Genomic DNA, 26,639 nt, shown 5'->3' on the forward strand with positions numbered 1-26,639 from the left:
GTCAAATATGCCTATAAAATACAACTTCCGGTTAAACTTTCAAAATAAAATAAAATAAAATAAAATAAATACTATCAAAATTGGGACAGCTAAATTCCTGTTGTTTTCTTTAGCAAAACGCGTGGAGAAAAACGAAAAAAAAAAGCCACAAACCAGCTCAAATCAAACATTTGTGGTAAAACGCTATTGTAGTGGACGAACAAAAATAAACTGGCGTAGTGGGCGGACGGGACGTGTCTCGCGTGATTAAAAAGGTCACGTGTTTCCTTGGTTACTACAGGAAACCCAATTCTACCCTGGTATGGACGAAGATATTACCGTCTCAGATGTTACTGCATGAATGCACTTCGATTTCAAATACAAATACAGTTTATATTTGTTTGGAAAAAATGGGGAGGGGTGCTGAGAAAATCGATTAATACTGGTCGTCTAGATTATTAAAGAATATATTGGAGGGGTTGAAGTGGGAGCTACACAGATTTTGCTTCATTTGATTGAGTTTTCCATTATTTCAACATCCCCCTTGGGTCTCGTTAATAATTGTCAACTGTGGGCATGTGAAGAGATGTGATTTGAGATCTTCTTGCAATTAAAGGCTATAAAAATAAATTTGACTTAACTTTCTGAACTGCTCAAAATGAGGTACATGGCATAGCTGGTATAATGTGTGTTTGTATCGTTTTGTGTGTTACATTATTGTCCTAATAATGGTGGATTCATTATCGTATTTTCATGACCATAAGGCTCACTTTAAAGTCCTGAATCTTCCCCGATTCAGATGAGGTGCCCTGCATTGCAACTCGACTTGTGTGCAGACTGAGACCCATAGATCTTTACACATGCCTTTCACTCAAGCAGGGTCTGAGACCCTAATGAGCATTTCAGAGCACCCGTTCGCAGTCTGAGATGGCGGTGCGCAGACTTGACTGTGACGACTAAATTCTGTGAATACCTCATTTGGTGATGGTTTTACACAATCAGAACAGACCAGTATGTACGTGCAGGAGAAAGCTGGACAAAAGGGCAGCTGTCCACAATGCCGTGGTCCGTCTTATCATTCATGTTATTGCAAGCAAATGTGGTATATTTTGTTGTTGATGTGTGGGTCTGACTCAGCTTCCCTCTGGACGGGTCGCAGAGCATGGCCGAATTGGTGATGGAAAAAAACTGCTCTGAAACAGCCATTTTGGTTAGAAAGATATTTTATTCCCGTCACATGCTGATGTCCAAAGAAGTCTCCCCAAAAAAGGAAAGGTTCCCCCTCTCTCCGGCCTCCCCTTCTTATAAGGAATGGCCACACAGGACATGAATATCTAATTTTACCTTATTGCATATGCATTCTTATCCTGCTTGCCCATAAAATGGCCTTTCAACAGCCTCCTAAGGGTACCAGGTACGGAACCCCTCCCATATGCAACTCCTCGTCGCCCGACCCCCTTTCTGTATACACGTACCTTGGGAAGTCGAGGACCCCTGTCAGAATCCATGACCCGTCGTAAACAATGTTGAGGCCCGATGCCTCTCAGGACAGTAACTCACACACAGACTAGTTATTCCTAAAAGCAACAAGTTGTATATGTTAGACCATGTGAAAATACACTACACAAGAAACATCACACGTTTAGACAGACTGAAAAAAAAAACATCCATCAGATTGGCTGAGGCTGACAGGCTCCCAGAATGCCTCAGTACTCTTTTTGTGATATTTTTATTTCTTTTTGGGGATATGAATGACATGAGAGATGCATGTTTTGTGTTAATTGTATTTCTTTGTTTCTTGTATGCTGTTCAGTGATAGTTTTAAATTTTTATTTAAAATCGTGACTCTAAGGAGTGTGGTGACAAGTCAAATCCCTCCCCTGACACAATTAAGGTGACAAGAGAAGTCACACAGTATCAATGGGGCTGTGAACAACAAAGAAACTTTGATTTGAGTGAGAGGCAGTATGTGGGCTAACAAGCGCATCTTAGTAGCCTTTGAAGCCTTTGATATGGCGCATCTCTTGGCCGTGGAAATACGGTAAGACATGTAAATCCCTGTTTAAAGTCCAGGTACCAAAAAGGTGGCCCGCCGCTGTGAAATACAATATTAGCAGCGGTAATTGGATTTTGCTCCTTGATTGAAGATTTTGTATTCTTACGCTATGGGCCATTCATAATAAATGCCATAAAATGAAGCACCCTCTGTCTATTAATATTAATCCAAACACTACAAGATTTTCATATCCATGTTTTGCCCCCCTGCGATTGGTTGGCAACAAGTTCAGGGTGTACCCTGCCTACTGCCCGAAGACAGCTAGGATAGGCTCCAGCACGCCCGGGACCCTAGTGAGAAGATAAGTGGCTCGAATAATGGATGGATGAATCTTTTATCCACATCAAACTGAAAAGAAATGTTTAATTAAAATACTTTATTACAAATTTTAAAGTAATGTAAAGAATCACAACAATTTGTTTAATACAGACAATGAGCAACACATTGTAAAAATATGACTCAAAAGAAGAGTGCATTGGAGTCCTTGGAAAACAGAAGAAGCTGAAAGATCAGCCTGCCCGTCTATTCCACTTGCTGAACACAGCACGGATGTCTGGATAGACTCAGCTGCACAGCAGCTTGTCACCTCATTCACACTGTGATTTCTGAAAGACATCTGAAAGTTCAGAAGAAAATCCACACACATTTTCTATGATGAATGTTAAGAAGCAGAAGTAGGTATAAGCATGCCTGAGGAGCTAAAATGACAACAGATGCAAATTAGTCATTGGCTGTAATCTGGCATATTTACGGGAAACTGTTTGATTAATATGCACTGTCCCTGTATACTTTCAAAAAATAAAATACATACAAATACAAATGAAAGGAAGAGATGTAACGATAACAGCAATATTGCAATATTAAAATTGTCATAACATTGTCGTCATGTTATGTCTGATGAGCTTTCAAACCTCCCCACAATATCGTCATAATGTACTGTGAAGTTCACAATGTGATAATATTGTATCGCAACATTTGGATATTGTTACATTCCTAATTACATATGAATGTTGTGGGCACTAGACAACAACAAGAGAAGTGGTTATTTAAGGTGTTTAGGAGAAGAGGTTGCAGAGCCTACCTGACTGGGAAGACAGCAGCAGCTGAAGCCTTCACAAAAAATAATGGGGGCCATATGCAACCTTGTTGCTAAGACAAAAGGGCCTCAATACCTGCTGGTGTTAAAACCATAGCCTGAAGCAGGTCAGATAGTGAGATGATGCCCCTCACCACGTCAGCTCTGTCCACAAGCACCAGCCGGTGGACCTACCATTTTACAGAAAAAGAACACAGGATGTTCCTCGTGAGGATGTATGTTTTCTACTATTCCTACATATCTCATGCTGTGGAAGGCCACACCCACCTCAGCTGCGACAATGCGGTCTATGATCATCTCCAAGGTTTCATCTGGATAGCACTTCATCACACCCTCCACGAAACACGTGCGCCTATCGAGAGCCTCAAGCATTGTCACGTCCAGATTGTTGTATGTCTTCTGGGCTGCCAGATTCTGCCATCGAGGGTGTGTCAACATGCAGCAGCATAATCAGTGTACAACAGAAAGTAGCAGACGACAATTGTTTTCCAGGGAGGAAACCTCTCGTACTTACAATGACATCAAATCGTGAGTAGAGTGCCACAACTTTGCCTGCCAAAAAAAAAAAACACCAACAACAAAAAAACAAAAAACAAACGGTATGAAAAAATTCGTGAAGTTGGGTGCCTTGCACTGAATTCAGAGTTCTCAATCTTAAACCCACTCAGCCACTGTTGCAGCATATTGGATCATATTTCCTAAAATATAGACCAAAACAAAGTTTTACCTTTTTCATCTACTACTGGAAGCGCTGACACCCTCCTGTCCACAAATATCTCAAGTGCATCGTAAAGAGTTGCTGTTTGCTGAACAGTGGCAATGTTCCTGAAAGTTCCAATTGCCATCTCCTGGATCTGCCTCCGAATGAATGCAGGCTTCGGAACCTTTTCGCCCTGGCAACAAAGTTCCATTAAATCACACGTAGCAAATGAACTATGAAGATAAATATATGAAACATTCTTGGATTAACGATCAAAAGCTTGCTTACAAATATATGGAGGAATTTAAGAATCCTCTTGTGTGTCAGAATGTGCAGGACATTCCCAGATCTTGGCTCTATGACGGGCAGCCTGTGGATCTTGTGTTTGAGCAAGGAATAGATGGCATCAAAGAGACTTGGAGAAGAGAAAAGAGTGATCGGGCACGGTGCAAAGCAAAATGCCTTCAAATGCAAATTTACACAAGCCGAAGGCGATTCCCCTGTTCTCACCTGGCATCTGGCGAAATACTAATCAGAGATGGACAGGAACACTTTAAATAGATATCTAAACAAGAGGAGGCAAAAGCAATCTCAGCAAATTTATTAACTTGCACACACACACAAAACAATTAATCTAAATGTTAATAGTACAAATGCAGTATTGGTCTGCGGTGGGATATGTCGCTCGTTTCTCACAAACTTCTGTTTTGACTTGTACTGCAAGGACTAACCTCTCCATGTCTCAATCTTGTGGTTCTCCAGCTCATACATCTGCACCTTGTAGCAGGAACCACAATCTTATATAATCAGAGTAGTTCAGCCATTATTCAACTATCAGTCATATAATGGCAAGTCATTTGTCATGATTGCATACGCTCCCCTCAAAAAGTACTTTCCAAAATTTAGGCCAACTCCCAGATTGAAAAGTTAGGTATCGGATGGAAATACTTGCAAACAAAAGTTAGAATACTTAACTATGTTCATATTTTAATTTGTTGGAAGTCAAACTTAAATGTTTTCAGTTTACAGCAAAAATAAAGTAATTTCTTCCACTGTTTCAATACTTTTGGAGGGGAATGCATACTATTGACATACGTGACTATTTAATCAAGTCAAGTCATTATTCCAAATCTCACCAAAGGGGATTTGTAGTAGCAATGAATGATGTTGATGAAATCTGTAATAGTTAGCATACCTGTGAGCGAAGAGAACATGGTTGCTTTTTTTTTTTTTGCAATTCAGTATTTTTGCATGTTGTACAACCTTACCCACAAATCTCTTCAACTTGCTGTCCCATAGAGGCGCAGCCCTCAAGCTGTTTGCCACAAGCGCAAAAAAGGCCTTTTGCACCTTAAGTTCAGGAATAAGACAAGTAATTAGGCTGACAGATGACACGCTGTCATTTTCTGGTGCATGTGACTAAATATATAACATGGTCCAGAGAGTACATACTTGAAGGTTGGTGTCAAATATGACCAATTTACAACTTGTTGGAATGACATCGTAGCAGCAGTGGCTCTTCATAAAGTCCATGTAGACTGTGGTATTAGCCTCTAGGAGACACGTGCATACAATTCTGCTTATCCTCGCTTGTACACCAACTTCAGTATCGCAGTCTTACCATGTTTTTGCATTCCTCCCTTTGTTTGGACCAAAACCTGAACACACCCAGCGACACATTCTCTGCATGACGTTGTCACAATGAGGAGAAAGCTCCAACGCACAAATCAACACAGTAATTACATTGACAACAATGTTGTCTACCTGCGACGAAGCCTGCATATTTCCAATGGGCCCATTAAAAGGTTTTCAAAAACAACAAACACACGACGGTCCCCTCAAGTCTTCGCTCTTTCCCTACAAGAGGTTGGAACTATTTTAGGACTTGTGCAGTGGTAGTGTCAACCCCAAGGCACGGGGGGTGGGTGGGAATTCCACTCCAGGCATATGTTTCCTATGTCCAAGTCCTTCCTACAATACTGTGATAATTTAGATTTTAGTGAGTAAAACAGCCGGCTACTCAACACTTGAGTGCGCCCACTGCCCAAAAAGTAACACCAAAACACTTTTGGACTTGAATTACTCAAAATTCTCAATTTTCTCCAACTACAGTAAGTGGGGGCGGCACGATGGCCTCACAGTGAGAGACAGCATCGGGCGTGGGTTCGATCCCGGCTCCGGCCATCCTGTGTGGAGTTTGCATGTTCTCCCCGTGCCTGCGTGGGTTTCCGCCGGGTACTCCGGTTTCCTCCCACATTCCAAAAACATGCATGGCAGGCCGATTGAACACTCTAAATTGCCCCTAGGTATGAGTGTGAGTGCGGATGGTTGTTTGTCTTTGTGTGCCCTGCAATTGGCTGGCAACCAGCTCAGGGTGTCCCCCGCCTACTGCCCAAAGATAGCTGGGATAGGCTCCAGCACCCCCCGCGACCCTAGTGAGGAGAAGCGGTATAGAAGAAGGATGGATGGACACAGGAAGTGGGGAAAAAACAACAACAACAAAAAAAACCAAAAGGGGCATGTATCTAACTTGCGCTCAATCACTCAAAATTACTATTATGTAGTATTCAAGAAAAAAATATCGATTCTCCAAGTCATGGATTTCTAACAAATCAGTTTGGATGTACTCATGCAAGATGTGTCATGTAGGTGAAAAAATACCTGTGGAGAGGATAAGCAGTTCAGAGAATAGATGGATGGATGCTTTGGAACAGGGAAATCCTGAGTACCAATCTCAGAGCAGATGATTTTTTCCTCAAATGGAGGTAGACAAAGCGATTCAAAATGTAAACAAAGAAGGTAACTTTATTAATTTAGCTCACATGCTTGACAATATTTTCATGTTATACGCAGGTACAAAATTAAGGACATTGTGCTTCCAAGTATGGATATCAAATTGCCAAAATAAAATCTCCAATTATAAATTCCCGGGGGACCACCTGGGCTTTGTTGGGAACACAATCTTAAGTAAATGTGTCGACCCACTACTGTCCAAAAGATCAATATTGCAGTAACTAGTACATCAGAAGCGCAAGATGGTTGCAGAAACGGAAGAAAATGTGCAACTTCCAGAGCACATCAACAAAAGGTCCACAGCTGCTCGAGTGTTAGCATGCCAAATCAGGTGGCGTTATGTAACGCATGGACGCACACCTCCCAGAAAATAGCAAACTACTCAATAGGAATTGCTCACACCACCCATTTGTAGCAAGATATTCATAGCTTCAGCAGGAGTTGAATAATGAACATCATTTACATTTAAAAACAGCTGCAGCATAGTGTTTGAGCATGACCAATTTGACCTTCCCCCAAAAATATCTGGAAGGGGAAAAAAAGAACAAGATCGTAAAGCAGTTTCAGTTCTTCTCACCAAGCACCGTTTGAATTCCACCAACTTAAACCCTTCTCAGAACACACGATCATGACCTCCCACATTAAAACCAATAACTGCAAAAACAAAAGCAGAAATCCTCAAAATGATCTTAAAATAAGTTATGATTTCTGCAGTCAAATAAAGTGACTATACTGAACATCTCATGTTTGAGATGTGCTTGTGTACTATATGTTTCAGATGTGGAGAATACAAGCATGAGGTGGTGATAAAAAAGAAAGCAGTGCTGGTTTCTTTTCCAGAGTATGTGACGATCATCTGTGGAGTCTGCAGCGTGCTAGCCTGTCATGATGAGAGCTTGTGTCTTGTCTACAGGTAACATAAACTTTGGATGACAAGGTCCAAGTTGCCCAAGAGGAGACACCCTGCGGTGAGGGATTTGACTTGCATCTACGACTCCAATCAAGACGTAGGCCAACCACGATGTATAACTGGTGAATACGGTCGAGGTGTTGCTCAGCATGCTCTCAGATAGCGAGAGGGTACTGCCTGGACAAAAGGCGGAGGCAGTGCACCAGGTTTCAGGAGACTTCAATGGTGTTTCAAGCTGTATGGAGCCCACAGAGGTCAGCACTGAGGCCCACAGACACAACATGGATGTCTGTGGAGTGGCATCAAGTGAAGCTGCTCCATGCAGTTGGCCCGCTCCAAGTGTGTCAGTGTGACGGTTCAGACTCTCATTGAATAGATTGCAACAGGGGAGCCGCTGGGGTTGAGCAGGGGCGTCAGTGTTCGGGAGTGCCGGAGTGACTTTGCCTGGGATTGTCATCAGAGTCTGGCCACAGTCTGGACAGAGATTGAGCTGGTGGAGCACAGTGCTCGTGGCAATGAGACCTGCTACACTAGTCAGATACAAAAATCCGAGCATACAGGAAACCTGGGGGGGGGAAAAAAACAGAACAAAACATTGTTGCATCATCGCAGCAACATCAAAGGAAGATCAAGTCTGGATGTACATACTGCATGGTGACACAATAAGGATATTTTCGCACACAAGGAAAAGTTGGGAAATGCACCATGGCAACGTAAAGATGAAAACTACATGACAACACCATTTAATATCGGTCATAGGGGAAAATGTCTAAGTCAACATAAAAACGCCTACCTAAAAAGTGTAATTTATGACTTTAGAACCAGATTTGCGATGCCCGGAACCATGTCTGGGTTTCCCGCACAGACATTTGTTGCGGACACACACGGACACACGTACAGTCAGGGTTAAAATGCACTCTACAGTGTTTGTAGACAATAGAATGTAATGTATTCATTTTGCAAATGATGCCTGAGGGAGTGCCTTTTTCTTTTCACAAAGTGTTGGTTACGGTTTGGTATATATTTTTTAACCCTCCTGTTATGTTCATTTCTCAGGAACAGCAATGATGTTCCTGGGTCAATTTGACAGGGTGCATGCTTTTGCTTAACTTGAATATTTGAATTAAAAACTGAATAGTTAAATCAAAAACTAAATTATTGAATTTAAAACTGAATTATTCAATAACAACAATTATATATTTATTGTTTAATTTTAATCAGAAATTTTCCATTTACAATTCATGTAATTCAATAATTCAGTTTTCAATTCAATAAATCAGTTTAAAATTCAAATATTCAACTTCAGCAATTCACATTCAAGTCGATATTCAGATTCAGTATCTAGTGGCACAAATATCAGCCCATAGGGGGGCCTCTAGGATGAGCAATGGATTCCAGATACATAGATCTCCTCGTTGGCCAATCTGGCACAAATATCAGCCCATAAAACAGCACCTTTGTTTTTAAGGCCGTTAAGTTTTTCATTAGTATTGCCAGCCGCCATTGCATGGAATATAAGATATAAAATATAAGCTACGCCAGAGAAAATTGCGGTGAACAAATCAGCAACTAGCATTGCAAGTGTCCGACACTTGCCGCTCTCCGCTTTTGGTCCTGCAAAAGCACAATCAAAGTAACACATGGTTGTGGATGGCGGCTGGCAATATCCTTGATAGTTTACGACCTTCAAAACTAAGGGGCTGATTGGCCGACGAGGAGATCTATATATCTGGAATCCATTGCTCATCCTAGAGGAACCCCTGTGGCCTGATATCTGTGCCACTAGAAACTGAATCTGAATATCGGTTTGAATGTGAATTGCTTAACTTGAATATTTGAATTGAAAACTGAATTATTGAATTGAAAACTGAATTATTGAATTACATAAATAGTAGATGGAAGAATTCAGATTCAAATTAAACAATTATGCAATTCATGTCATTCAATAATTCAGTTTTAAATTCATTAATTCACTTTTCAATTCTAATATTCAGTTTTCAATTCAAATATTCAAGTTAAGCAATTCACATTCAAATCGATGATATTCAGATTCAGTTTCTAGTGGCACAAATATTAGCCCATATTTGACTTTGTCCAAGTTGACAGCCCTCATCCTTCCAGTTATAGACCCAAAAATGCACCTCATCTCTGGTCAATTCCAGAATGATTTTCTATCTTGAATTAGGCATGACTAGCTCAAAAGCTGACTTGATGTCTCTAACACGAGTCACTGCCATCCTAGTGGGCTCTGGTATTGTCTTGATTATGTTTTCTATATTTGGGGACGAAGACCACTGTATTCCATCATTTTTTTACATGAACGCCTTGCTTGGAGGAATAGGAATATCAATTCCCTCATCTGGTTCAAAATCACAATCATTAAAATCAGAATTTAGCTCAAGATATCTTCATCTTCCGACACATCCTCCTCTATTTCAGTGTCATGATCAAATGCAACTTCCAGAGACGCATGGACTGTCATCCTTTTGCTTCTGCTGCTCATTTGGTAAAGGTCTGCCTGACAGAGTGCATGTAATGTTGGTAGGACTCCCATGCCCTTCCCCTGTTGAGTGTCCACTGAATGTTGGTGGAGAACATAAATGGTTCCTGTCAAAAGTTAAAACACCTACACCTGGGTGTCCGTGTGCGCGCGCATGTGTTTGTGTGGGTTTGATTGGGGTGAAATATGTCTCAGAGTTGCAAAGAAGGAAATAGTATGACATTTCTGAAACCCTTTTACCTTAAGTTTGACTGCTGGGTCAAATTGACCCGAATAGTATCTATGTGATATAAACATGTAGGGGGTGGTTGCAAAAATGTGAGATGAACCAATTTCCTTTTATATGTTGATTATGCTAAATAAGACAAGCAGAAGAAGTTTCATACTGATAAAATACTTTTACGTATTTTTCCTAGCTCTTCAAACTTTAAAATGGGTCAATTTGACCCGGAAAATAACAGGAGGGTTAAGTACATTTGCATGGAACACATTTAAACCATGGTATGTGTCATCAGTACTTGACAGGAGCATAGCATCTTCCACTAAATTGTTGTCTGGTTAAGACTTTTCTTGGTACAAGCATGAGCAGCGTCTTTATAAATAGACTAACATAACAGTAAAAACAAAGTTGTACACGAAGGTCATAGTCAGTAAACATAATCCGCACGATTAACGTTTGATATTGAGTGGAACTGGACATGTGCCAAAGACATGAGCTTCAATGCTTATATGCTTTCAAACAACAATGAGTTGTAGGGAAGTTAACGCGTCATCCATGATCACGGTGTCACATCAAAACTAAAATTACACAACAGCAATCTGAATAACATACAAGCAAATAATGAAATAAAAAATAAATATTGAAAAAATATAATTGACACAAAACATGCATTTTAAATGCTATTTACAATTTTAGTGCCGCAAAGCATGCTGGGAGCGCATCATACAGAAACTTTAGCAAACTTGTTACACGAGGAAAATACACAGACGAGCTTGGAACTTGTTGCATTGTAGAAATGGCTGCATTTATGGCAGTTTATTCCTTTGCTAAAATTAAACAACTTGAAGATACTTATTTTGGCTCCCAATTGCTTCTTCAAACAGCCACATGCATCTCTCTCGCTCACACACGCAAACACGCACATCCCTTTGCTCAAGTTAAACCAGTGCTTCTCAATTATTTGCCGTCACGCCCCCCCTTACCAAGAAGACAACAATTCACGCCTCCCACTCCGCCACCATATATTTTTTTACATTTTGTACTAATGTACATTTCCTTTGTGTATTGATGTTAGATTATGTCAATAAAATGTCCCTTAGCAAAGCTAAATTGGTAAGAAATATAATTTTGAGAACTATTATTGTGAGGATCTCGAAACTCAGTACTCTGTGGTGCAAATATTGATCAGATGATAAATATTTACTATACGTTTGACATCGAACCTCTTCGTCGTGATGACGTCATCCGTTTTCGTGTTCCGGTCAAGGAGCGTCTGCTAAATTGCTAACGTAGCCGTCATCTTATTTTATGTTTCGATACGTAATGATTGCAAAACATTTCTTTTCAGAGCCGCTGGCTCCACCACCCAAACGTGGTTCGAGTCAGACTTCTGTTAAAAGTTGAACATACATCAAAGCACTTATTACTCTGTAATTCATTTTAGCGATTAGCATGCTTAGCGCACCCTCGTTCAGAAGGCTCCTTGATAGTGGGGTTGTTCATTTGTCATCACGCAGCTCGTTGCTGCTGCTGTGCGGACTTACACATAGTAGATATAAAGCCAATAGTGGGGCGCGAATCACTGAGTTAAACGCAACTTTAAGATGCTTATTTTTGGCTCGCTATAGCTGCTTCATACAGCCTTGCGCATCATCTCTCTCACTCACTATACACCCCGTTCAATTCATTTTTCAATTGCTCAGGAGCATGCATATCTAGAATGTCTGTTAGTTTTCTATGCTGCTACCACACTTACTGGTAAAGTGTTTGCCATGTCCAGTAGTCACAGAATTTCAACCAAAAACAGCTAGCTGATTAATCATATAGGACTGCAAGGATTTTGAACACAATTGAATGTCCTATTGTCTGTAGTGTGAGCATCAAAGTGTCTCTTTTATGTGGACCCACCATATAACCGGATTATTGTAAGCAAGCTAGTGGGCCTCTGTAGCCTTTGGACTGGTGCCGGGTCGTCAGGAATGATGGCGTTCTGTGCTTACGTAGTGGGGGAGGGCCGACTAACACCAGAAACCCTAGGTGCATACCTGCGCTTGATTTTAGACACGCCCCAAATAATTTGCACATCCGATACACTGAAAAGGAGTTTAACGCTACAGTCTAATAATGGGGTGATAAATTGTTATCAATTATTCCATGTGTTCAGTAAGGAAACATATTTAGTGTATTCAGAATTTTTTTTTTTTTTTTTTTAAATCACATGGTCATGCCAGAAAATCTTAACCATCCACGCAGACCTGAATTCTTGCGGTATTTGTGAGTTCACAAAACCCTGACAATCAACCTTGTCGCACGGCCGCTGAATATCTCCGAGCACTACTGGTGATGCAGGCCACTCACAAAGCAACAGTGTGTTTGATGGCGGCATATGCAGCTCTGATGAAAACTTTTCTTGGTTGACAATCGGCTCAATTCAAAATTCAATGACATGTTATTTAAGAAGTTAAGTTATTTAACACTTTATCTGCATTTTTCGGCGAAAATGACAACTATCACTCAACGCCACTATACCAATCATCGAGAGAAGACTCAGCTGGTCAAAATAAGGTGCATGACAGTGATGACGTTTTCATTCGTTGTCGGTATTGGTCAAAACAAAAGTTTGGTAGGCGCACACTAGTTGCTGCATTGCCCAATCAACGTAAAGTACTGAATGTCTTGCCTATCCAGAACAAGTCACATTGGAGCTTTTCCGGATTGATACTGTGGAGAACTAATTTAAGTGACCCACATATCAATTGGGCTCTTGCCAGCTTAAGAAAAATCTATTTGGTTTGAAATAAGTCCATAAGGCGCAGCTTCATTTTTTTTGTATACAATAAAACTTGTGTTAATGCATTTGGTGCATTTATCGCTCTTTATTTACATTTGTTAGCAATATTGCGATAATACTGATAATTGCGGCTATTTCTGTCACTATAGCAGAAGAGATTGCATTTGATTTCTGGCCTCTTCATTTTTTTTTTTTTGTAATTCGTATAAAATTCACATTTGAAAACACCTACCTTGGAAATAAAGCAACTTGCACTTCTAAGTCCTGTATGCTCCTAATAAATGTGCTTGCTCACCTTGATAAAGTGCTGGTAGATAGTTCCAAGTGTTTGGCTCCACACCGATTGCTCGAGCAGCACACAGAGGTCAGTGTAGGTAAACCAGCCTCGTGTCATCCCCTGACGCTCAGCAATGCTGCGAACGCAAAATAACTTGTTTCACAGAAAACTCATCATTTTCCAAGCAAGCATTTTAACTTAGATAAAGCGCACAGACCTGCTCTCGAGTTGGCTCAGTGCTTCCAAGAACTCATTTGACCTTGTGAAGAGACTCCAATCCTGCACGATTTGGCACAAGGATTAAGAAAAAAAAAGGGGGGAAAAAAGCAGGTACAGCGGCTACATGCGCAAACTCATTAACTTACAATAGCGTTCAGGAAATTAATTTCCAGCTTATTGACCGTTTCAACATCCAGTTTTCCAGCTGCTCCCCATTCATCGTTGAACACCTCCTCTTCCTCTCCTTCATCGTACAAGTACTTGCTGGCTACCATCTAACAAAGTGGGAGATAAATGCATCTGTCAATGCAAGCAAGACACTCATGATGAATGGAAACGTAAGCCAAAAATGACCTGAGAATATACTATACACAGTCCATCTTCCTTTTTTATATTAATAGTGAATATTCTGATTTCAAGTAGAGAGTGAAGCAAATATAGCAAACTAGTTTCCAACAGCACATTCTGTGATTTGATGGCTGCAGCACTTAGCTGAGAGGAGCTAAAGGGAGAGCTCACAGATTGTGGATGTGCTACATTTCAAGCATCCATTGATGACTTTGAAAACATCTCGAACAATCACATCATCCAGTTATTGCCTTCAATAGGCAAGTTTGGACCCGCTGATGCACATTACGTCAAAGCAACATGCAGACGAGGCCATCAACCAGACAGACAGTAGGGGAAAAATGGACCGAGGGAGACGGACAGGTTGGAAACATTTTAGTCCCTGAATAACTTTGTACTTATTCCAGAATCATCTCATAGGAATTTTTAACCAAATTTAATTTTTTACAAATCTATACTTTTGATCTTTGACCACAGTGCCCGTTTTTGTTACACATTATCAGTAGATTCAGGAAAAAAAGTACCCTTTTTTTTTTTACTATATGTCACAGTTTTTCCTCAGTTTGGCTGATCCGGTGAATTATACTCTATATAAAAATTTAAGCTCGGCCTCACACCCAAAATTCCCGTTGCTTTTTTTGTGACTTTTTTCAACCGGTAGGGAAATAGCTTCGTGCATCACCGCCAGTGTCATGAAGGTGGTGGTAGTCCACAAACAGTATTTGAAAAACCACTGAAAGAAAGCAAAAGAATTGGAAGAAGTACAAGAAGAATTGGAAGAAAGACGGCGACGTGTTACCGCCACTGGTGGCTACTCTTTTTAGCATGCTGCCGTCAAACAGGGTGCATTCGTAAACTCACTTTGATGCCCTGACACCACTGTCCGTGAGTGTAAACGAAGAAGGCGCACCGTTACCATTAATTTCCAAATGCAGTCAATGTAGGGCTGGGCGATATGACCTCAAATCAATATCGCGAGAAATCGAGCAATTTTACCTCGGTAACGATAAATGCACGATAAATTCCCCCGTGGACTAAAATCAAAATAAATGCAGGAAATGCATATTAACTGTTTTTTTTTTTATTGACCAACTGGTACACGTTACTTTCAATGAAAAATAAAAGTACAAAAATCATTTGTATAAACATTCCAAATAGCTTGCATTGCATGACTTGAACAATGTCACAAAGAAAAAGGGTACCTCTTGCAAAATCTTTTTCTGCAAATAGATTGCGCCAAGATACTCTCATGATGTAAATAATGCCAAATAAAAAAAAAAGCTAAATAAAATGAAAGAAAATGTCAATGCAAGCCAAATAAACAAGTATGCATCATCGGGGAAAATGTGCCGTCTCGAGTAATCTGGTGCGCAGTCGCCACTTGTCGTCTATGTATTGCACAGTCAGGCTCAATCAGGGATCCATGATGCGACCCGACCACAAGTCGGATGGAGATGCAAAATGCTTGACATGTCTAAGCTCCCGGCCCGATGTAGTCCATATCGGGAAATACGGCTTTCATGAAGCGTTTAAATCCTGCGCGCTCCTCTGCAACTAGAGGAGCTATATCTTTAGCTATGTGCTAGGCTATCGCGTCCACCTCTGAGACGTTCTCTCGTACGGTGTCGCCTCCGTCAATGGGCTGTTGTCACTTGTCGACGTCTGTTTTCTTTCTCGATCAGATGGGTGGAGTCACGTGACTAGAGGCGCTGTTGCGGTCTTAAAGGGGCATGAACCTTGCCGCAAACAGAAAAAGGCTTTTCTTTTTTATTCACCGAATTTACCGACATGGGCAAAATGATTTCGGTCATTGTAATAAATTTCGGTAACGGTAAATTTTCGGTTTATCGCCCAGCCCTAAGTCAATGTTTTAAATTAATCACCAGCTAGAACCGTTTCCATCTGGACTGCCAGATGCACTGCGGTCCGGAACAGTTTTTTTTTTTAGGGACTTCAAGTAACATAACGGAACATTTTAACACATAACGGAACATTTTAACAACACTGAGTTTCTAAACACACCCACAATTATTAAGGGGGAATTGGGGTGAGAGTCCAAGTGCTACTGTTCTTGGTCTCAGTTTTTGCCAAATCTTTTTTTTTAGTCCCCTTTGATGCAAGAGTCATTAGGATCATCAATTCTAAAATGATTCGGTACAGACATCCCTACAATATAGAACATATCTAGAATGACCTTTGACCCCAGACACATACCATAGAGATTAGGAAAAGGTCAGAGGAGGAGATCTTTTGTAAGTATTCAGGGTTTCTATTTCGGAGCCTTTCAATGTAAACCAGCGCCAGCATCATGGCACATGGTGAAATACAAGCCTCCCTGGGGTAAAAAACAAAAATAATTCCTGTTAATATGAAGTCTTTCTGGTGTTTTTGAAAATGCATTACAACTATATAAGTGTTGCACACCTGGAGACGTGTACCGCATATTTCTTGTGGAGTTTCCTTATTGGGCTTGGTGCAGATTTCTGGAAGAATTCAACGGCGATGTCTGAAGAAGATGACAGTGAATAGCTGTGCATTTTTTTTTTACTTGGCACGATTTAAGTCTAGTACCACGATTTAAGTCTAATACCAAACGTTTGTATGTTATGCTACGGCAAAAACTTTACGGATACTGGGCTTTTTGGTGAGTAGCTCATATGAAAGACAACAGAGCCACGTTGTAAAAGTCAGTCACCTGTGACAGGAGAGGAGAGTACTTCAAGGGACACATCATCCAATCCATAATATAGTCGCTTTCGCACTCGTTCAGACAACCTTTGATGTCCAGGTAAAAACTGCGAACACAACACAACGCAGAAGACATTGTCAGTAGTCACTTTATCGCTTAATTTATTTCGCATTTTATCCTAGGAGTAAAATGCTGTAATTAAATGTTTGAAGTCATTATATGACGTCACTCATGTAAGCCGCTATTACTTAGAGAGTGTATGTGGGCTACATAACCCTCAGCGGCGGGCGAAAACTACAGCCCGTGAAAATACAGTCAAACTAAACAAGGTTAGCACTCGCATGTTCTAGATAGAACTGGATACAATATGCTAGAACCCATTCAGTTGACACTTAAAGCACTTTTGAGAGGAAGGTAACCTCCTTACTCAGTGGACAAACAGATCTAAGTAATAGAAACATTAAAAACGTTCACGGAGAGTGAACTAGCAAGCTAGCTAGAGTTAGCTTAGCTTCGGTAGTAGGGGGATTAGGACAACCTACCGTAAATTCGCGGAAATCCGAAAATTGGATAGCTGTATCATTAAATAAAAAGTCGAAATCCATAGCTGTGTTGAGTGAAGGTTCGACATTAATCCAGGCTGACGTTGTAAAGATAATTGCGTGGCCTGGTGACCACCCTCGCTCCGCCAGAAAGACGAAAAGAAACACACCCCGTTTTCAATTTCAACTAACAGGTTGACGTCAGACACTCCATGGAGCTGTTCTCCAATCACTGATCAACAGCGGGCGCGCTAGGCTAGTCTCCAAAGAATTAAAATTGCATGTTCGTGGAATGCTGAGAGCAACTCACGCACGCAAAAGGCACAATAAAGCCCGGTGTTCTGCCAAATTGCCCCATCGTGCGAAACTTCCGACCACGGGTTGATTAAACAGCCCAGCTATAGTATCCCGAAATCACGATCGTCGTTGTGAGCATGCGTGCTCCAGCACATTGATAGGACGTTTTGGTCTTGACCACGGACATATAAAATAGGTATACATACATACGTATACACGGATATATATATATATATATATATACACATTTCAAGTTTTTTGATTGACGATTTGGACCAAGGTTATTTATTTTTTGAGTGAAAAGGTCAAGGTAACTACTAAGACTGCAATACCAAGAATTTAAGAGCCCAGTGTAGTTTGTTACAGCAAACATTATGCACAATTACGATACATATACACTTTCCATTGAGTGTGACTGAGATAAATACTCTGTGTAAGACTGGAAAATTGGCAATTTATTTATTTTTTTAAAGAACAAACCTTTAAAACTTTGTGTATAGAAAATACCATATAAACGGTACCTAAGTAGTAGACATCGAACTATACTTGAGTGTTTTTACACAATAGCATACCAGGCACATTATCACAAAGCCTCAGACCCAGTGGCACAATGTATGACTTTGTTATTATCTCCATAAAAATCTTTGCAACATTTCCACGTAAGCATTATTTCTCCAATACCTATCACATATAGGACAGTACAGTGGACCATTGCTTACATAAAAATATTTATTTTTTGGTTGAGGTGGGTAACGCCCGCATTTCGTATAAAATGCTTAGGGGCGTTATAGTCCCACTTATGACAGAGTTTTTGAGGATATTATGCCACCCCACCAATGCAATTACAATTGGTAGAGATTTTTTGCAGACTTTCGCTATTCGTGAACCGGGCCTGTACCCATCCACCACGAATAGCTGGAAAGCCGGCGTCCATTATATTAACTAATATCAAAACTTTAAATTCCAGTAAGTAGAAAAATTAAAATGAAAATGGAGTGTGCTTTAAACGCTTGATAAAATTCTGAGAACTGAACCCTAACATAAATGACAAACTAATGTTGTGTGATCGTTAGGGTTACATTGCACCAGTAGTAAAACATGATGTATTGCGTTCAGAAATGCAAACACACAATTTTAATTAAAAAAAATAAATAAGCATGATACTTTCTGTCGAGTTCATTTGATGTCTAAACTCATGATCACCACACTAGCTAAGGAACATTTAATGGCCATGGTGGCCTGAGGGAGAGGAAGGTGGCTGCAGTTTTTCAGACTTGCAGTCTTTGGTTTCAGTGTCTGATGAGGAATCACAGTCCTGAGCCTGCTGTTGATTTGCCCACATGTCTGCATACAGGCCTTGCTTTTGCAGGAGCTCCTCATGTCTTAAAAATAGAAATATGGTGACTTTATTACCTCAACATTAAATATGAGGAAGTTTCCTATAATTTAAAAACAGCGCTCACCGTCCTTGCTCAGCAATCCGACCCTCATTGATGACAAGAATCTGGTCTGCTCCAATGATTGTGGACAACCTATGAGCATAGCTTATTAGCCACAATAAAAGTCATTCAAAAACCGGTGATGGTATATTTTACCTGTGAGCTACAACAACAGTCGTACGATTAGCACAGACTTTGGCTAGTGAGGCCTGAATGTTTCTTTCTGTTTGGGTATCCAGCGCTGATGTGGCCTGTAGAGACACCACGGATGGTCAAATGGGAATTAGTGCAGACTTAAAAGTTGAGTAAGCCGAGTGACAAAATGGAAACCGTTTGCCATGCTGTGATTGTCTCATCACCTCATCCAGCAGGATAATCTGTGGTGCTTTGAGGATGGTCCGAGCTATCGCTACCCTCTGTTTCTCTCCTCCACTCAGCTTTAGGCCTCTTTCCCCCACTTGAGTGTCATAACCTTCCATAGACAAATATTGAATTATGTTGTGCTTTTCTCAACCCAAAATACGAATCAGAACTGTTAATTCTCAATCCATAAATCACCTTCAGGGAATGCCATAATTCTATCATGGATATCACCAGCAATGGCGGCCTCCTCCACCTCCTGGTCGCTTGCAGAGATACGACCATAGCGGATGTTCTCCAGGATGGTGTCATTGAACAGCACCGTGTCCTGGGGGACCACGCCAATGTGCGCTCGCAGAGATGTCTGCGTCACCTGACCACAATGAAAAGTGGGCGTCATTTGCGCTCCTCCTGCTTTTCTGTGCCAAAATGATTCCAGAAAAGCACACCCTTAAACAAGCTTACTTTGGATATGTCCTGATAGTCAATGAGAATGCGTCCCCCCTGGACATCATAGAAGCGGAAGAGGAGTCGAATGATGGTGCTCTTTCCGGACCCTGACGGTCCTACCTATGCAAGGTTTCACAAACATGACCATTCTTTTTCCATATAAATTACTTTGTCATAGGTTTTGCCATACCAGGGCCACAGTCTGTCCAGGTAGTACTGTAAAGGACAGATCCTTGAGAATCTCCTTCCTGTAAAAAGGGAACAAATGCTGAGCGTAACAGCCCGTCATTATGTTTCAATGATGACGCAATGGGCAACCCACCCATCTGTATAACTGAAGTAAACATTCTCGAACTGGACTTTTCCCAGCTTGTAGTGAAAATTAACAGCATTTATAGCATCTTGCACCTGCGCATAAGAAAAGAATATTTCAGGAAAGTGGGCATAATCCACATTAGAGCACCTGTGAAAATCAAATGTACCTCCTCCTCCTCCTCAAAAAGCTTGATCATGCTTTCCATGTCAATGAATGAATTTTGGATCATTCTGGGGGGTGGGAAAGTTGCTTAGCGAACAGCAATTGATTGTATAACTACCTAAAGCAAATAAGGAGTTGCACATTCTTACCTGTAGTAGGTACCAAACCAGTTGAGAGGGGTATACAGTTGGATGATATATGTGCCAAACAGAACAAAATCACCAACCTGAGATAACACAAGGGGCAATTCAAGCATGCATTGCAGAGACATTCAGATAAAAACAAAATTCCATGTCAATAACCGCACCTGGAACTTTCCTTCTGTCACAAAATAGGCACAGAGCAGGGAGCCGGCTAGAAGACCTGCTCCGATGATCAGGTTCTGGGTTTGGTTGAGGAGGGCCAAAGAGGCCTGCGTCTTCCACTCTGATGACTGCAGTATGAAGAAACCGCAAACATTAGACACACTGACTACATTATTTAGATTAAGCGTGTATTGAAATAATTCTTTTTCTCTGTTACGGCGCTTGGCTTGGGCCCACCTACGTCTCCACTCCCCTCGTGTCTTTGATTCTTGTATGTATTATTGCATATGCATATGCATATACAATACAATACAATTTTATTTATTTAGCGCATTTGGAGCTGTGACAAAGCACTTTCCATATGCCGTCATGTAAATCAGCAGGTAATTAGAACACAAAATAAATCACATAAAAACATTTAAAATATATACCAAAAGAACAGAACAGTGACAGTCTCAGAGAGGGGGCTTGCCTAACATTTGATGGAGGGTCATTCCATAGAGGACCTACAACAGAAAAGGCGCGATCCCCCCCCGCATAGGTTTGCTTTTTGTGAATGTTTGCTGCTAATGTTATACTTTAACGGCCCCCCATCTCGGTATGATCTATACATTTACTGCTCTAACACTGCAAATTTCCCCATTGTGGTACTAATAAAGGACATCTCTATCTTTACTTTCAATGAGGAATATGGCCACGCCCCCTTCCGCTCTCCCCATGGTACAGAAAGTGTCAGGAAATCTCCATCGGAAATCATTGTACTTTCATTGTTTATAACGTCCAAAACCTGTGATCAATTGGCGTCAAAATTCATGGGGACATCCCAAGCAATGACCACTTCAACATATCAAAAGGTTTAACCTCTTCGTGGCAGATTTACATTACAATGAGGAAATGTGGAAGTGAGTAGAGGTACATAAATTATGCTTTTAGGACTCTGATCATCATCTTTTCTGATCATGGTGAGGACGCACGGCATAAAAGCACCAGTCGGAATATTTACAGAGACTGAAGTGGGAATGAGTAGACATGCACATTTATTTGGATGAGGATTTTTTCGACTGTAGGCGATGTAACTATGTGTTGTTTTATTCTTTGTAACATAACAGCTCCGGGCTACACATACACTACTCAATGTTACGTTCAAAGCCACATTCGGCTGTGGAGTTGGCCTCCTCACTGGAACTTGATGTTCGCTGTACAGTGAGGCTCCCGAAGCAGCCCAATGATGCGTAACGTTCAAGACCACTTACAGGGTTCATTGATTGAGGAGTTTATCCAAAATTGTCATGGACTCACCTCTGCAGCGCTGACAGTTTCATGAATTGACTGCAAGTGGTGGTAGTAGTGAACATGCATGAGTGGCAACAGCCAGGCATCCCTGGCACCAAGTCGCCAGGAAATTGTTCTAACGTCGTCTTTTTAGCGACCAAAAGCTAATGAAGAACTTACTTTTGTTACCCATGGGGCGTGGGAGGTGTAACCATCGATGCGTGGCTGCCTCCTCACACTTAACAAAAGATTAGTGTAGCTAAATGTCTGAAATATAACCAGTCGGATTTGTGTGCGCATTCTTCCTTTTGTCCATTTTTGCCTGTTCAAGTGGAGAAGCGATCGGCACTGTATTTTTGATTTTGTACAGTGACGTTAATGTGTCTGCTTGCACTGCTGTTCCAGTTGTCACAAAAGCCAGCATCATACCCGTGAGGCTGCGAGACTGACAATGACGAGAGGGAACTTGCCGTGTTGGAACGAGGACATTTAAAACACAACTCACAAGAACTTCTCAGTAAAAAAAATGTCTCTAGCATTCAAAGCTACGTTCTTCGTCGTCTCTGAAGACTGACTATACCTGACATGTTTACAGTACATGTGCTATTGTCTCCTTGCATACCACTACCTACTGTACACATATAGTCATTGCAGTCTACTGTCTCAAGCCTGCTATTTTAAACATTCACCACCACACTCTTAAAAAGGGATATCCCCCTGCCCATCTCCACCCACCCACTGCCCCAAAAAATGCATCTCATACTTGAGAAATTAACATTTGTCATCGTTGAAAACAGATATGGAATTGTTTCATCAATACACATGATACACACCTGGTATTTCAAGATGGCGTCCTCAAAGCGGCTAACTTCATAGTTTTCTGCATTGTAGTATTTCACGGTCTCAAAGTTCAGCAATGAGTCGACAGCTTTCGTCTTAGCAATGTTGTCTTGCTGATTCATGTCCCGTCTATACTTGGTCCTCCACTCGGTGATAATGATCGTCAAAGCTGGTGGACAGATGTAATATTATTTACTGCGAGTGACAGTTGAGAAAAATAGAGGATCTCTGAAGGACCAATTGACATTACTCACTGAGGTAGAGGGTCATGCACACAAACACTATGAGGCCAAACCACGCGTTGAAATAGGTGATGAAGTAAATGATGGATATGACAATGTCAGCAATTGTTGGGATGATGCTGAACACAATATAGCTGTGGAGAAAAACAAATCTTTCAAAAACTGACAATTACACACTGTAGCCACAATGTTGTTACATAGTGAAAGAAATTGTAAAATGTAGAGGTAAAATTGTTTTTCTTAAACAGTATACTTTTATCACTTACAATAAAAGAATACTCTAAATTAATAAAAATGAATCCATGTACTTCAATTTGACAATATTGGGAAACGATATCCTAACCATAAAGTAATTGAAGCCAAACACAACTTTTAATATTGTTATTTCCGTAGCATTACATATTGAAAGCAGAACGCATCGGTGAGGAATGATAGCTAAGTAACGCCTGAATATCTATGATCCATTTGCCTCTGCCAGATTTGGTATCAACGACAACAAACTGTAATTGTAAAATGTGAAATATAGATTAGTTGATCTGCATCTTCTAACTACTATATCTATATAATATGCAAGTACAAGATATGAATATCTGAAACTAACAAAAATTCATCTATTTGTGGACTTTATTGGGTACAGCCATCCCACCTGAGCAAGCTGTTGATGGACGAGGTGCCACGGTCGATGCTTCTTAGTACGTCACCAGTTTTGCGACCCAGGTGCCAGCGCAGTGAGAGAGCATGCAGGTGGGCAAATAGACGTACTTGAACCACACGGTTAGTGAACTGCTGCACTCGGATCCACAGGAAGGAGCGCAGGTTGCTGACAAAACCCGAGGCGCCTGCAGGAGAAGGAACGGTGTCACTTGCGAGGCAACCACCTGCCATCTGTGATTTAGGGTGATGAGGGGGTTGTCACATGAATTAAATGTTCACTATGCACAAAAAGGGGCCTGAAATTTACATGAGATACTTTCAACTCAACTTGTGGCATTTATAAGAAGAATACCGTGTGCTGGTGTGTATATGCACATTTTCAGTCGTAGGTAACCTATGCACACTTTCTTACATGAGACCCAAGAGCTAACTCAGCATCCAGTGTGTGTGAAAAGGTCTGTCATACCTGCCCCTCCGCCCTGCATGAACTTTAGCAGGACATAAATACACACAGTGGTGGTCAGAGTGTTCCAGCTGCTGCCATCAGTCAGTTCATTCACTGAGAGGAGGAAGAAGAAAAGTAATAATTAAAAACATGAAGCATCAGGTAAAGTTGAGGCGCTTCTGTTGGTATACATGCCTATATTTTTGTAATAAATGGGAACAAAGACATTAATTGCCCTCTCAACTCCCAGCAGCCCCAAACAGAAGACGACAAGCAGCTGGAGGCAGATACTGCCTCGAGGCCACATGTAAGGTAACAGCAACTTGGCTTTCTTCGTGAATCCCTGCCAGGTCGACTGGTTCTCATCTGGTCTGCCCAAGAGGCTCTGAGACGGTGACAAAAAACAGTCAAAATTACCAAATGTACTCATTTGCAGAGAATGTTTATTTTATTTTATTTTGCTTATCATTACCTGCCCGCTCTGCTCAACATCTCGCTCATCTTCATTTATAAGCAGCATGTACGGTCTCTTCGGCAACCCCGGGGCCTTAAGACCAACAATGAAGAGCAGACCTGCGCCCACATAGCGCATCAGCCATAAGCCAAACTGCACCTAAGAAGTTTCATGGACAGTATGATTAAAAATCAACATGAACGTTAAACTGCGCAAGACTTAATTAAGATGATCTGCATGCTGCATGTCACTTTAAGTGTTTGGAGTGGGTGGGGCAAGATGCGGCCTCTTGCTGACAGTTTTTGGGAGCAGAACGTTTGACAGTGACTCAGCAAAAAAAAAAGGAACAGAGCATGCATCTCACAGAGCTTCATCTTGAGTACTTTTCAAATCACCTCAAGTCAGGGCGGCATTCTAATTTTACATAAAACAGGCATGCCAAATGAATAACACACCTATTGCAAACAAACAGCCACTGACAGCCTATTAAATATTAACACGAAATTGACACCGAGCAATGTACAATATTTGACCCCCTGGATCACACAACTGCGGGGAGGCTAAAAGAAGAGACTTGCATTATAAAAAAAAAAAAAAAAAAAAAAAAAAAAAAAAAAAAAGCTATTTAAGACACATTGATCACAACCTGATGACATGTATGACAAAACTGCATCAAAACATTCACAATGACAATAATGATCAATTTTAAATGACAGGATCAAAAATGTATTGATCATTGCGGTTGTTTGCATTACAGTTTACCATGGTACATTATACTGAAAGCTGTTTCTAATAATTATTTTACCATCAGTTTTCCAAGCAAAGAGGAACAAAAATACTACACTTCTGTAAGTTGCAAATTAATTTGACACATGCAAAAGCAAACATTGTTGAGTTTACTCATTCGATTGTTTTAGCGTACCTGCTGTTTTGTCCAATATTTCAGTATCTCTCACCTGTTGCTGATTGTCTTCTAAGCCCCACCACCAGTGAGGACTGAACCAGGAGACGAATGCCAGGTTCTCAGCTGCGAAGGCTGACGCCCAGAACAGTAGTAGCGCTGCGCTGTGGCCCCGTGTTCGATCCATGACCAGAGCCTTACGCCTCTCCACAATAAGCAAGGCAAGCCCCCAAACCCAGGCTAGGGCAGAGAAGCAGCCATAGAGCACCACATAGCCGGGGAGCTCTTCTCCTTGGGTGGCTCGCCACACCATCCCACCCAGGAATTGAACCAAGACAAGGCTGGAGATGGCCAATTGGAGTGTGTAGAGACGGGAGCGAGGGATGAACTTGGGCTCCATTGCTGTGCCATATTTCTGGTAGAAGATGAAGTGGATGGTTCCGAGGAAGAAAGCGATGGTGAGCAGGACAGCAGGGACCAGTGTGAAGTAGAAGCAGGGGGCGATTCCTTCATCCACCCACGTGTGGGAGATCGGAAATCCGGCTTCACAATAACTTTGTACTAACATGACTCGATTCTGCCGGGAAAAGTCCAGAAAAACAAAACAAAAACCAGGCAACGTGATTACGTCATTTTATTGTTGGCGTACTTTGCAACCACATCACGTCCCAAAACTGTGACACAAAGAGGACGAAATGAGTAACTCGAATCATGATAAGCGTGTTGTGAGGTGCAACCATTACCTTGTTTGAGCTCAACTTTAACGACGCTCACGCTCCAAGTGTCAATAGCAGACGTAAGAGCTAGCAGCTATTTAGGTTGGCTTGTCCGTTCCAAACAACTTGAGCGCGGAGAAATGCGACCAGCATTACAGCGTGTTGCATACAAAATGACTTCATTTGTTCTACCCGTTGTTGATTTTAGGGCTGCTCGGTGACGTCACGCGTGTTAGACAACACAAAATAACCTTGGCAAGTGACGTCAGTTTTACGCAAACCACGAACAGAATATGAATTTGCCTTCAGCGCCCCCAAGAGGACATTGAGTAATCTTCTTGTTCTACCGTGTTTGTTGGCGGATGGCAACTCAGTTTAATGATGCAATACCGCCACCATTGGGACTGAAGGGTGGACTGAACAAAGATGCATTTTCTGGGTTTCGTGAACTCACAATTACCGCGATAGTTCAGTTTACAGGCAAGTTTACTGGTCAATGCGGGATAATGGAACGCGCGATTTATTTCTTCTCCTGACATACATCATGTTACAAAGTGGATGAAAATGGAAATAGAGCTCATCTTGACAAAAAATCACGGGGTTTGTAGAGGGGTTTAGCTGAGGCTAAAATACCCATAATTATTTCACAAATTCAGAATCTTTTAT

General features: G+C 41.2%; 3 protein-coding genes across 13 annotated transcripts; all 3 read right to left on the reverse strand.

Moving 5' to 3' along the window:
- Window positions 1–2,527: 2,527 nt before the first annotated feature.
- Window positions 2,528–6,050, reverse strand: prkag3a (protein kinase, AMP-activated, gamma 3a non-catalytic subunit). 10 transcript variants are annotated; one of them, XR_015842493.1, is made up of 12 exons: window positions 5,596–6,050; window positions 5,453–5,514; window positions 5,284–5,384; window positions 4,968–5,181; window positions 4,563–4,628; window positions 4,342–4,396; window positions 4,120–4,246; window positions 3,859–4,024; window positions 3,646–3,683; window positions 3,399–3,545; window positions 3,117–3,301; window positions 2,528–2,651 (listed from the first exon to the last, which is right to left on the reverse strand). XR_015842493.1 is itself a non-coding variant. In XM_088289969.1 (12 exons), the coding sequence occupies exons 1-12, from the start codon at window positions 5,611–5,613 to the stop codon at window positions 3,185–3,187; spliced, it is 993 nt and encodes a 330-aa protein (XP_088146095.1). In that variant the 5' UTR covers window positions 5,614–6,050; the 3' UTR covers window positions 2,528–3,184. The 10 variants fall into 10 exon arrangements, 8 of the variants coding, with proteins under 8 accessions (XP_088146095.1, XP_088146092.1, XP_088146091.1 ...); XM_088289969.1 differs by having other exon boundaries at window positions 2,528–3,301; window positions 4,563–4,608; window positions 4,968–5,026; window positions 5,100–5,181; window positions 5,453–5,489; XM_088289966.1 differs by having other exon boundaries at window positions 2,528–3,301; window positions 4,563–4,608; window positions 4,968–5,026; window positions 5,100–5,181.
- Window positions 6,051–6,609: 559 nt separating this feature from the next.
- cnppd1 (cyclin Pas1/PHO80 domain containing 1) lies at window positions 6,610–17,514 on the reverse strand. Its single transcript, XM_088291571.1, has 8 exons — window positions 17,121–17,514; window positions 16,585–16,684; window positions 16,314–16,395; window positions 16,104–16,224; window positions 13,688–13,816; window positions 13,540–13,601; window positions 13,341–13,458; window positions 6,610–8,099 (listed from the first exon to the last, which is right to left on the reverse strand). The coding sequence occupies exons 1-8, from the start codon at window positions 17,181–17,183 to the stop codon at window positions 7,500–7,502; spliced, it is 1,275 nt and encodes a 424-aa protein (XP_088147697.1). The 5' UTR covers window positions 17,184–17,514; the 3' UTR covers window positions 6,610–7,499.
- Window positions 17,515–17,851: 337 nt separating this feature from the next.
- On the reverse strand, window positions 17,852–26,273 carry abcb6a (ATP binding cassette subfamily B member 6 (LAN blood group) a). Of its 2 annotated transcripts, none has more exons than XM_088291770.1 (19): window positions 26,001–26,273; window positions 25,313–25,931; window positions 24,375–24,515; window positions 24,098–24,287; window positions 23,924–24,016; window positions 23,450–23,642; window positions 22,816–22,937; window positions 22,555–22,730; window positions 20,452–20,577; window positions 20,294–20,370; window positions 20,149–20,212; window positions 19,989–20,074; window positions 19,857–19,914; window positions 19,682–19,786; window positions 19,415–19,589; window positions 19,216–19,328; window positions 19,013–19,107; window positions 18,881–18,949; window positions 17,852–18,799 (listed from the first exon to the last, which is right to left on the reverse strand). In XM_088291770.1, exons 2-19 carry the CDS (start codon window positions 25,823–25,825, stop codon window positions 18,640–18,642), a joined length of 2,556 nt encoding a protein of 851 aa, XP_088147896.1. In that variant the 5' UTR covers window positions 25,826–25,931; window positions 26,001–26,273; the 3' UTR covers window positions 17,852–18,639. The 2 variants fall into 2 exon arrangements, with proteins under 2 accessions (XP_088147896.1, XP_088147895.1); XM_088291769.1 differs by having other exon boundaries at window positions 25,313–25,834; window positions 26,001–26,272.
- Window positions 26,274–26,639: the final 366 nt, after the last annotated feature.

Source organism: Idiotropiscis lumnitzeri, chromosome 3 (genome assembly GCF_059441095.1).
Source record: "Idiotropiscis lumnitzeri isolate Australia: NSW breed Sydney's pygmy pipehorse chromosome 3, RoL_Ilum_1.0, whole genome shotgun sequence".
NCBI lineage: Eukaryota > Metazoa > Chordata > Actinopteri > Syngnathiformes > Syngnathidae > Idiotropiscis > Idiotropiscis lumnitzeri.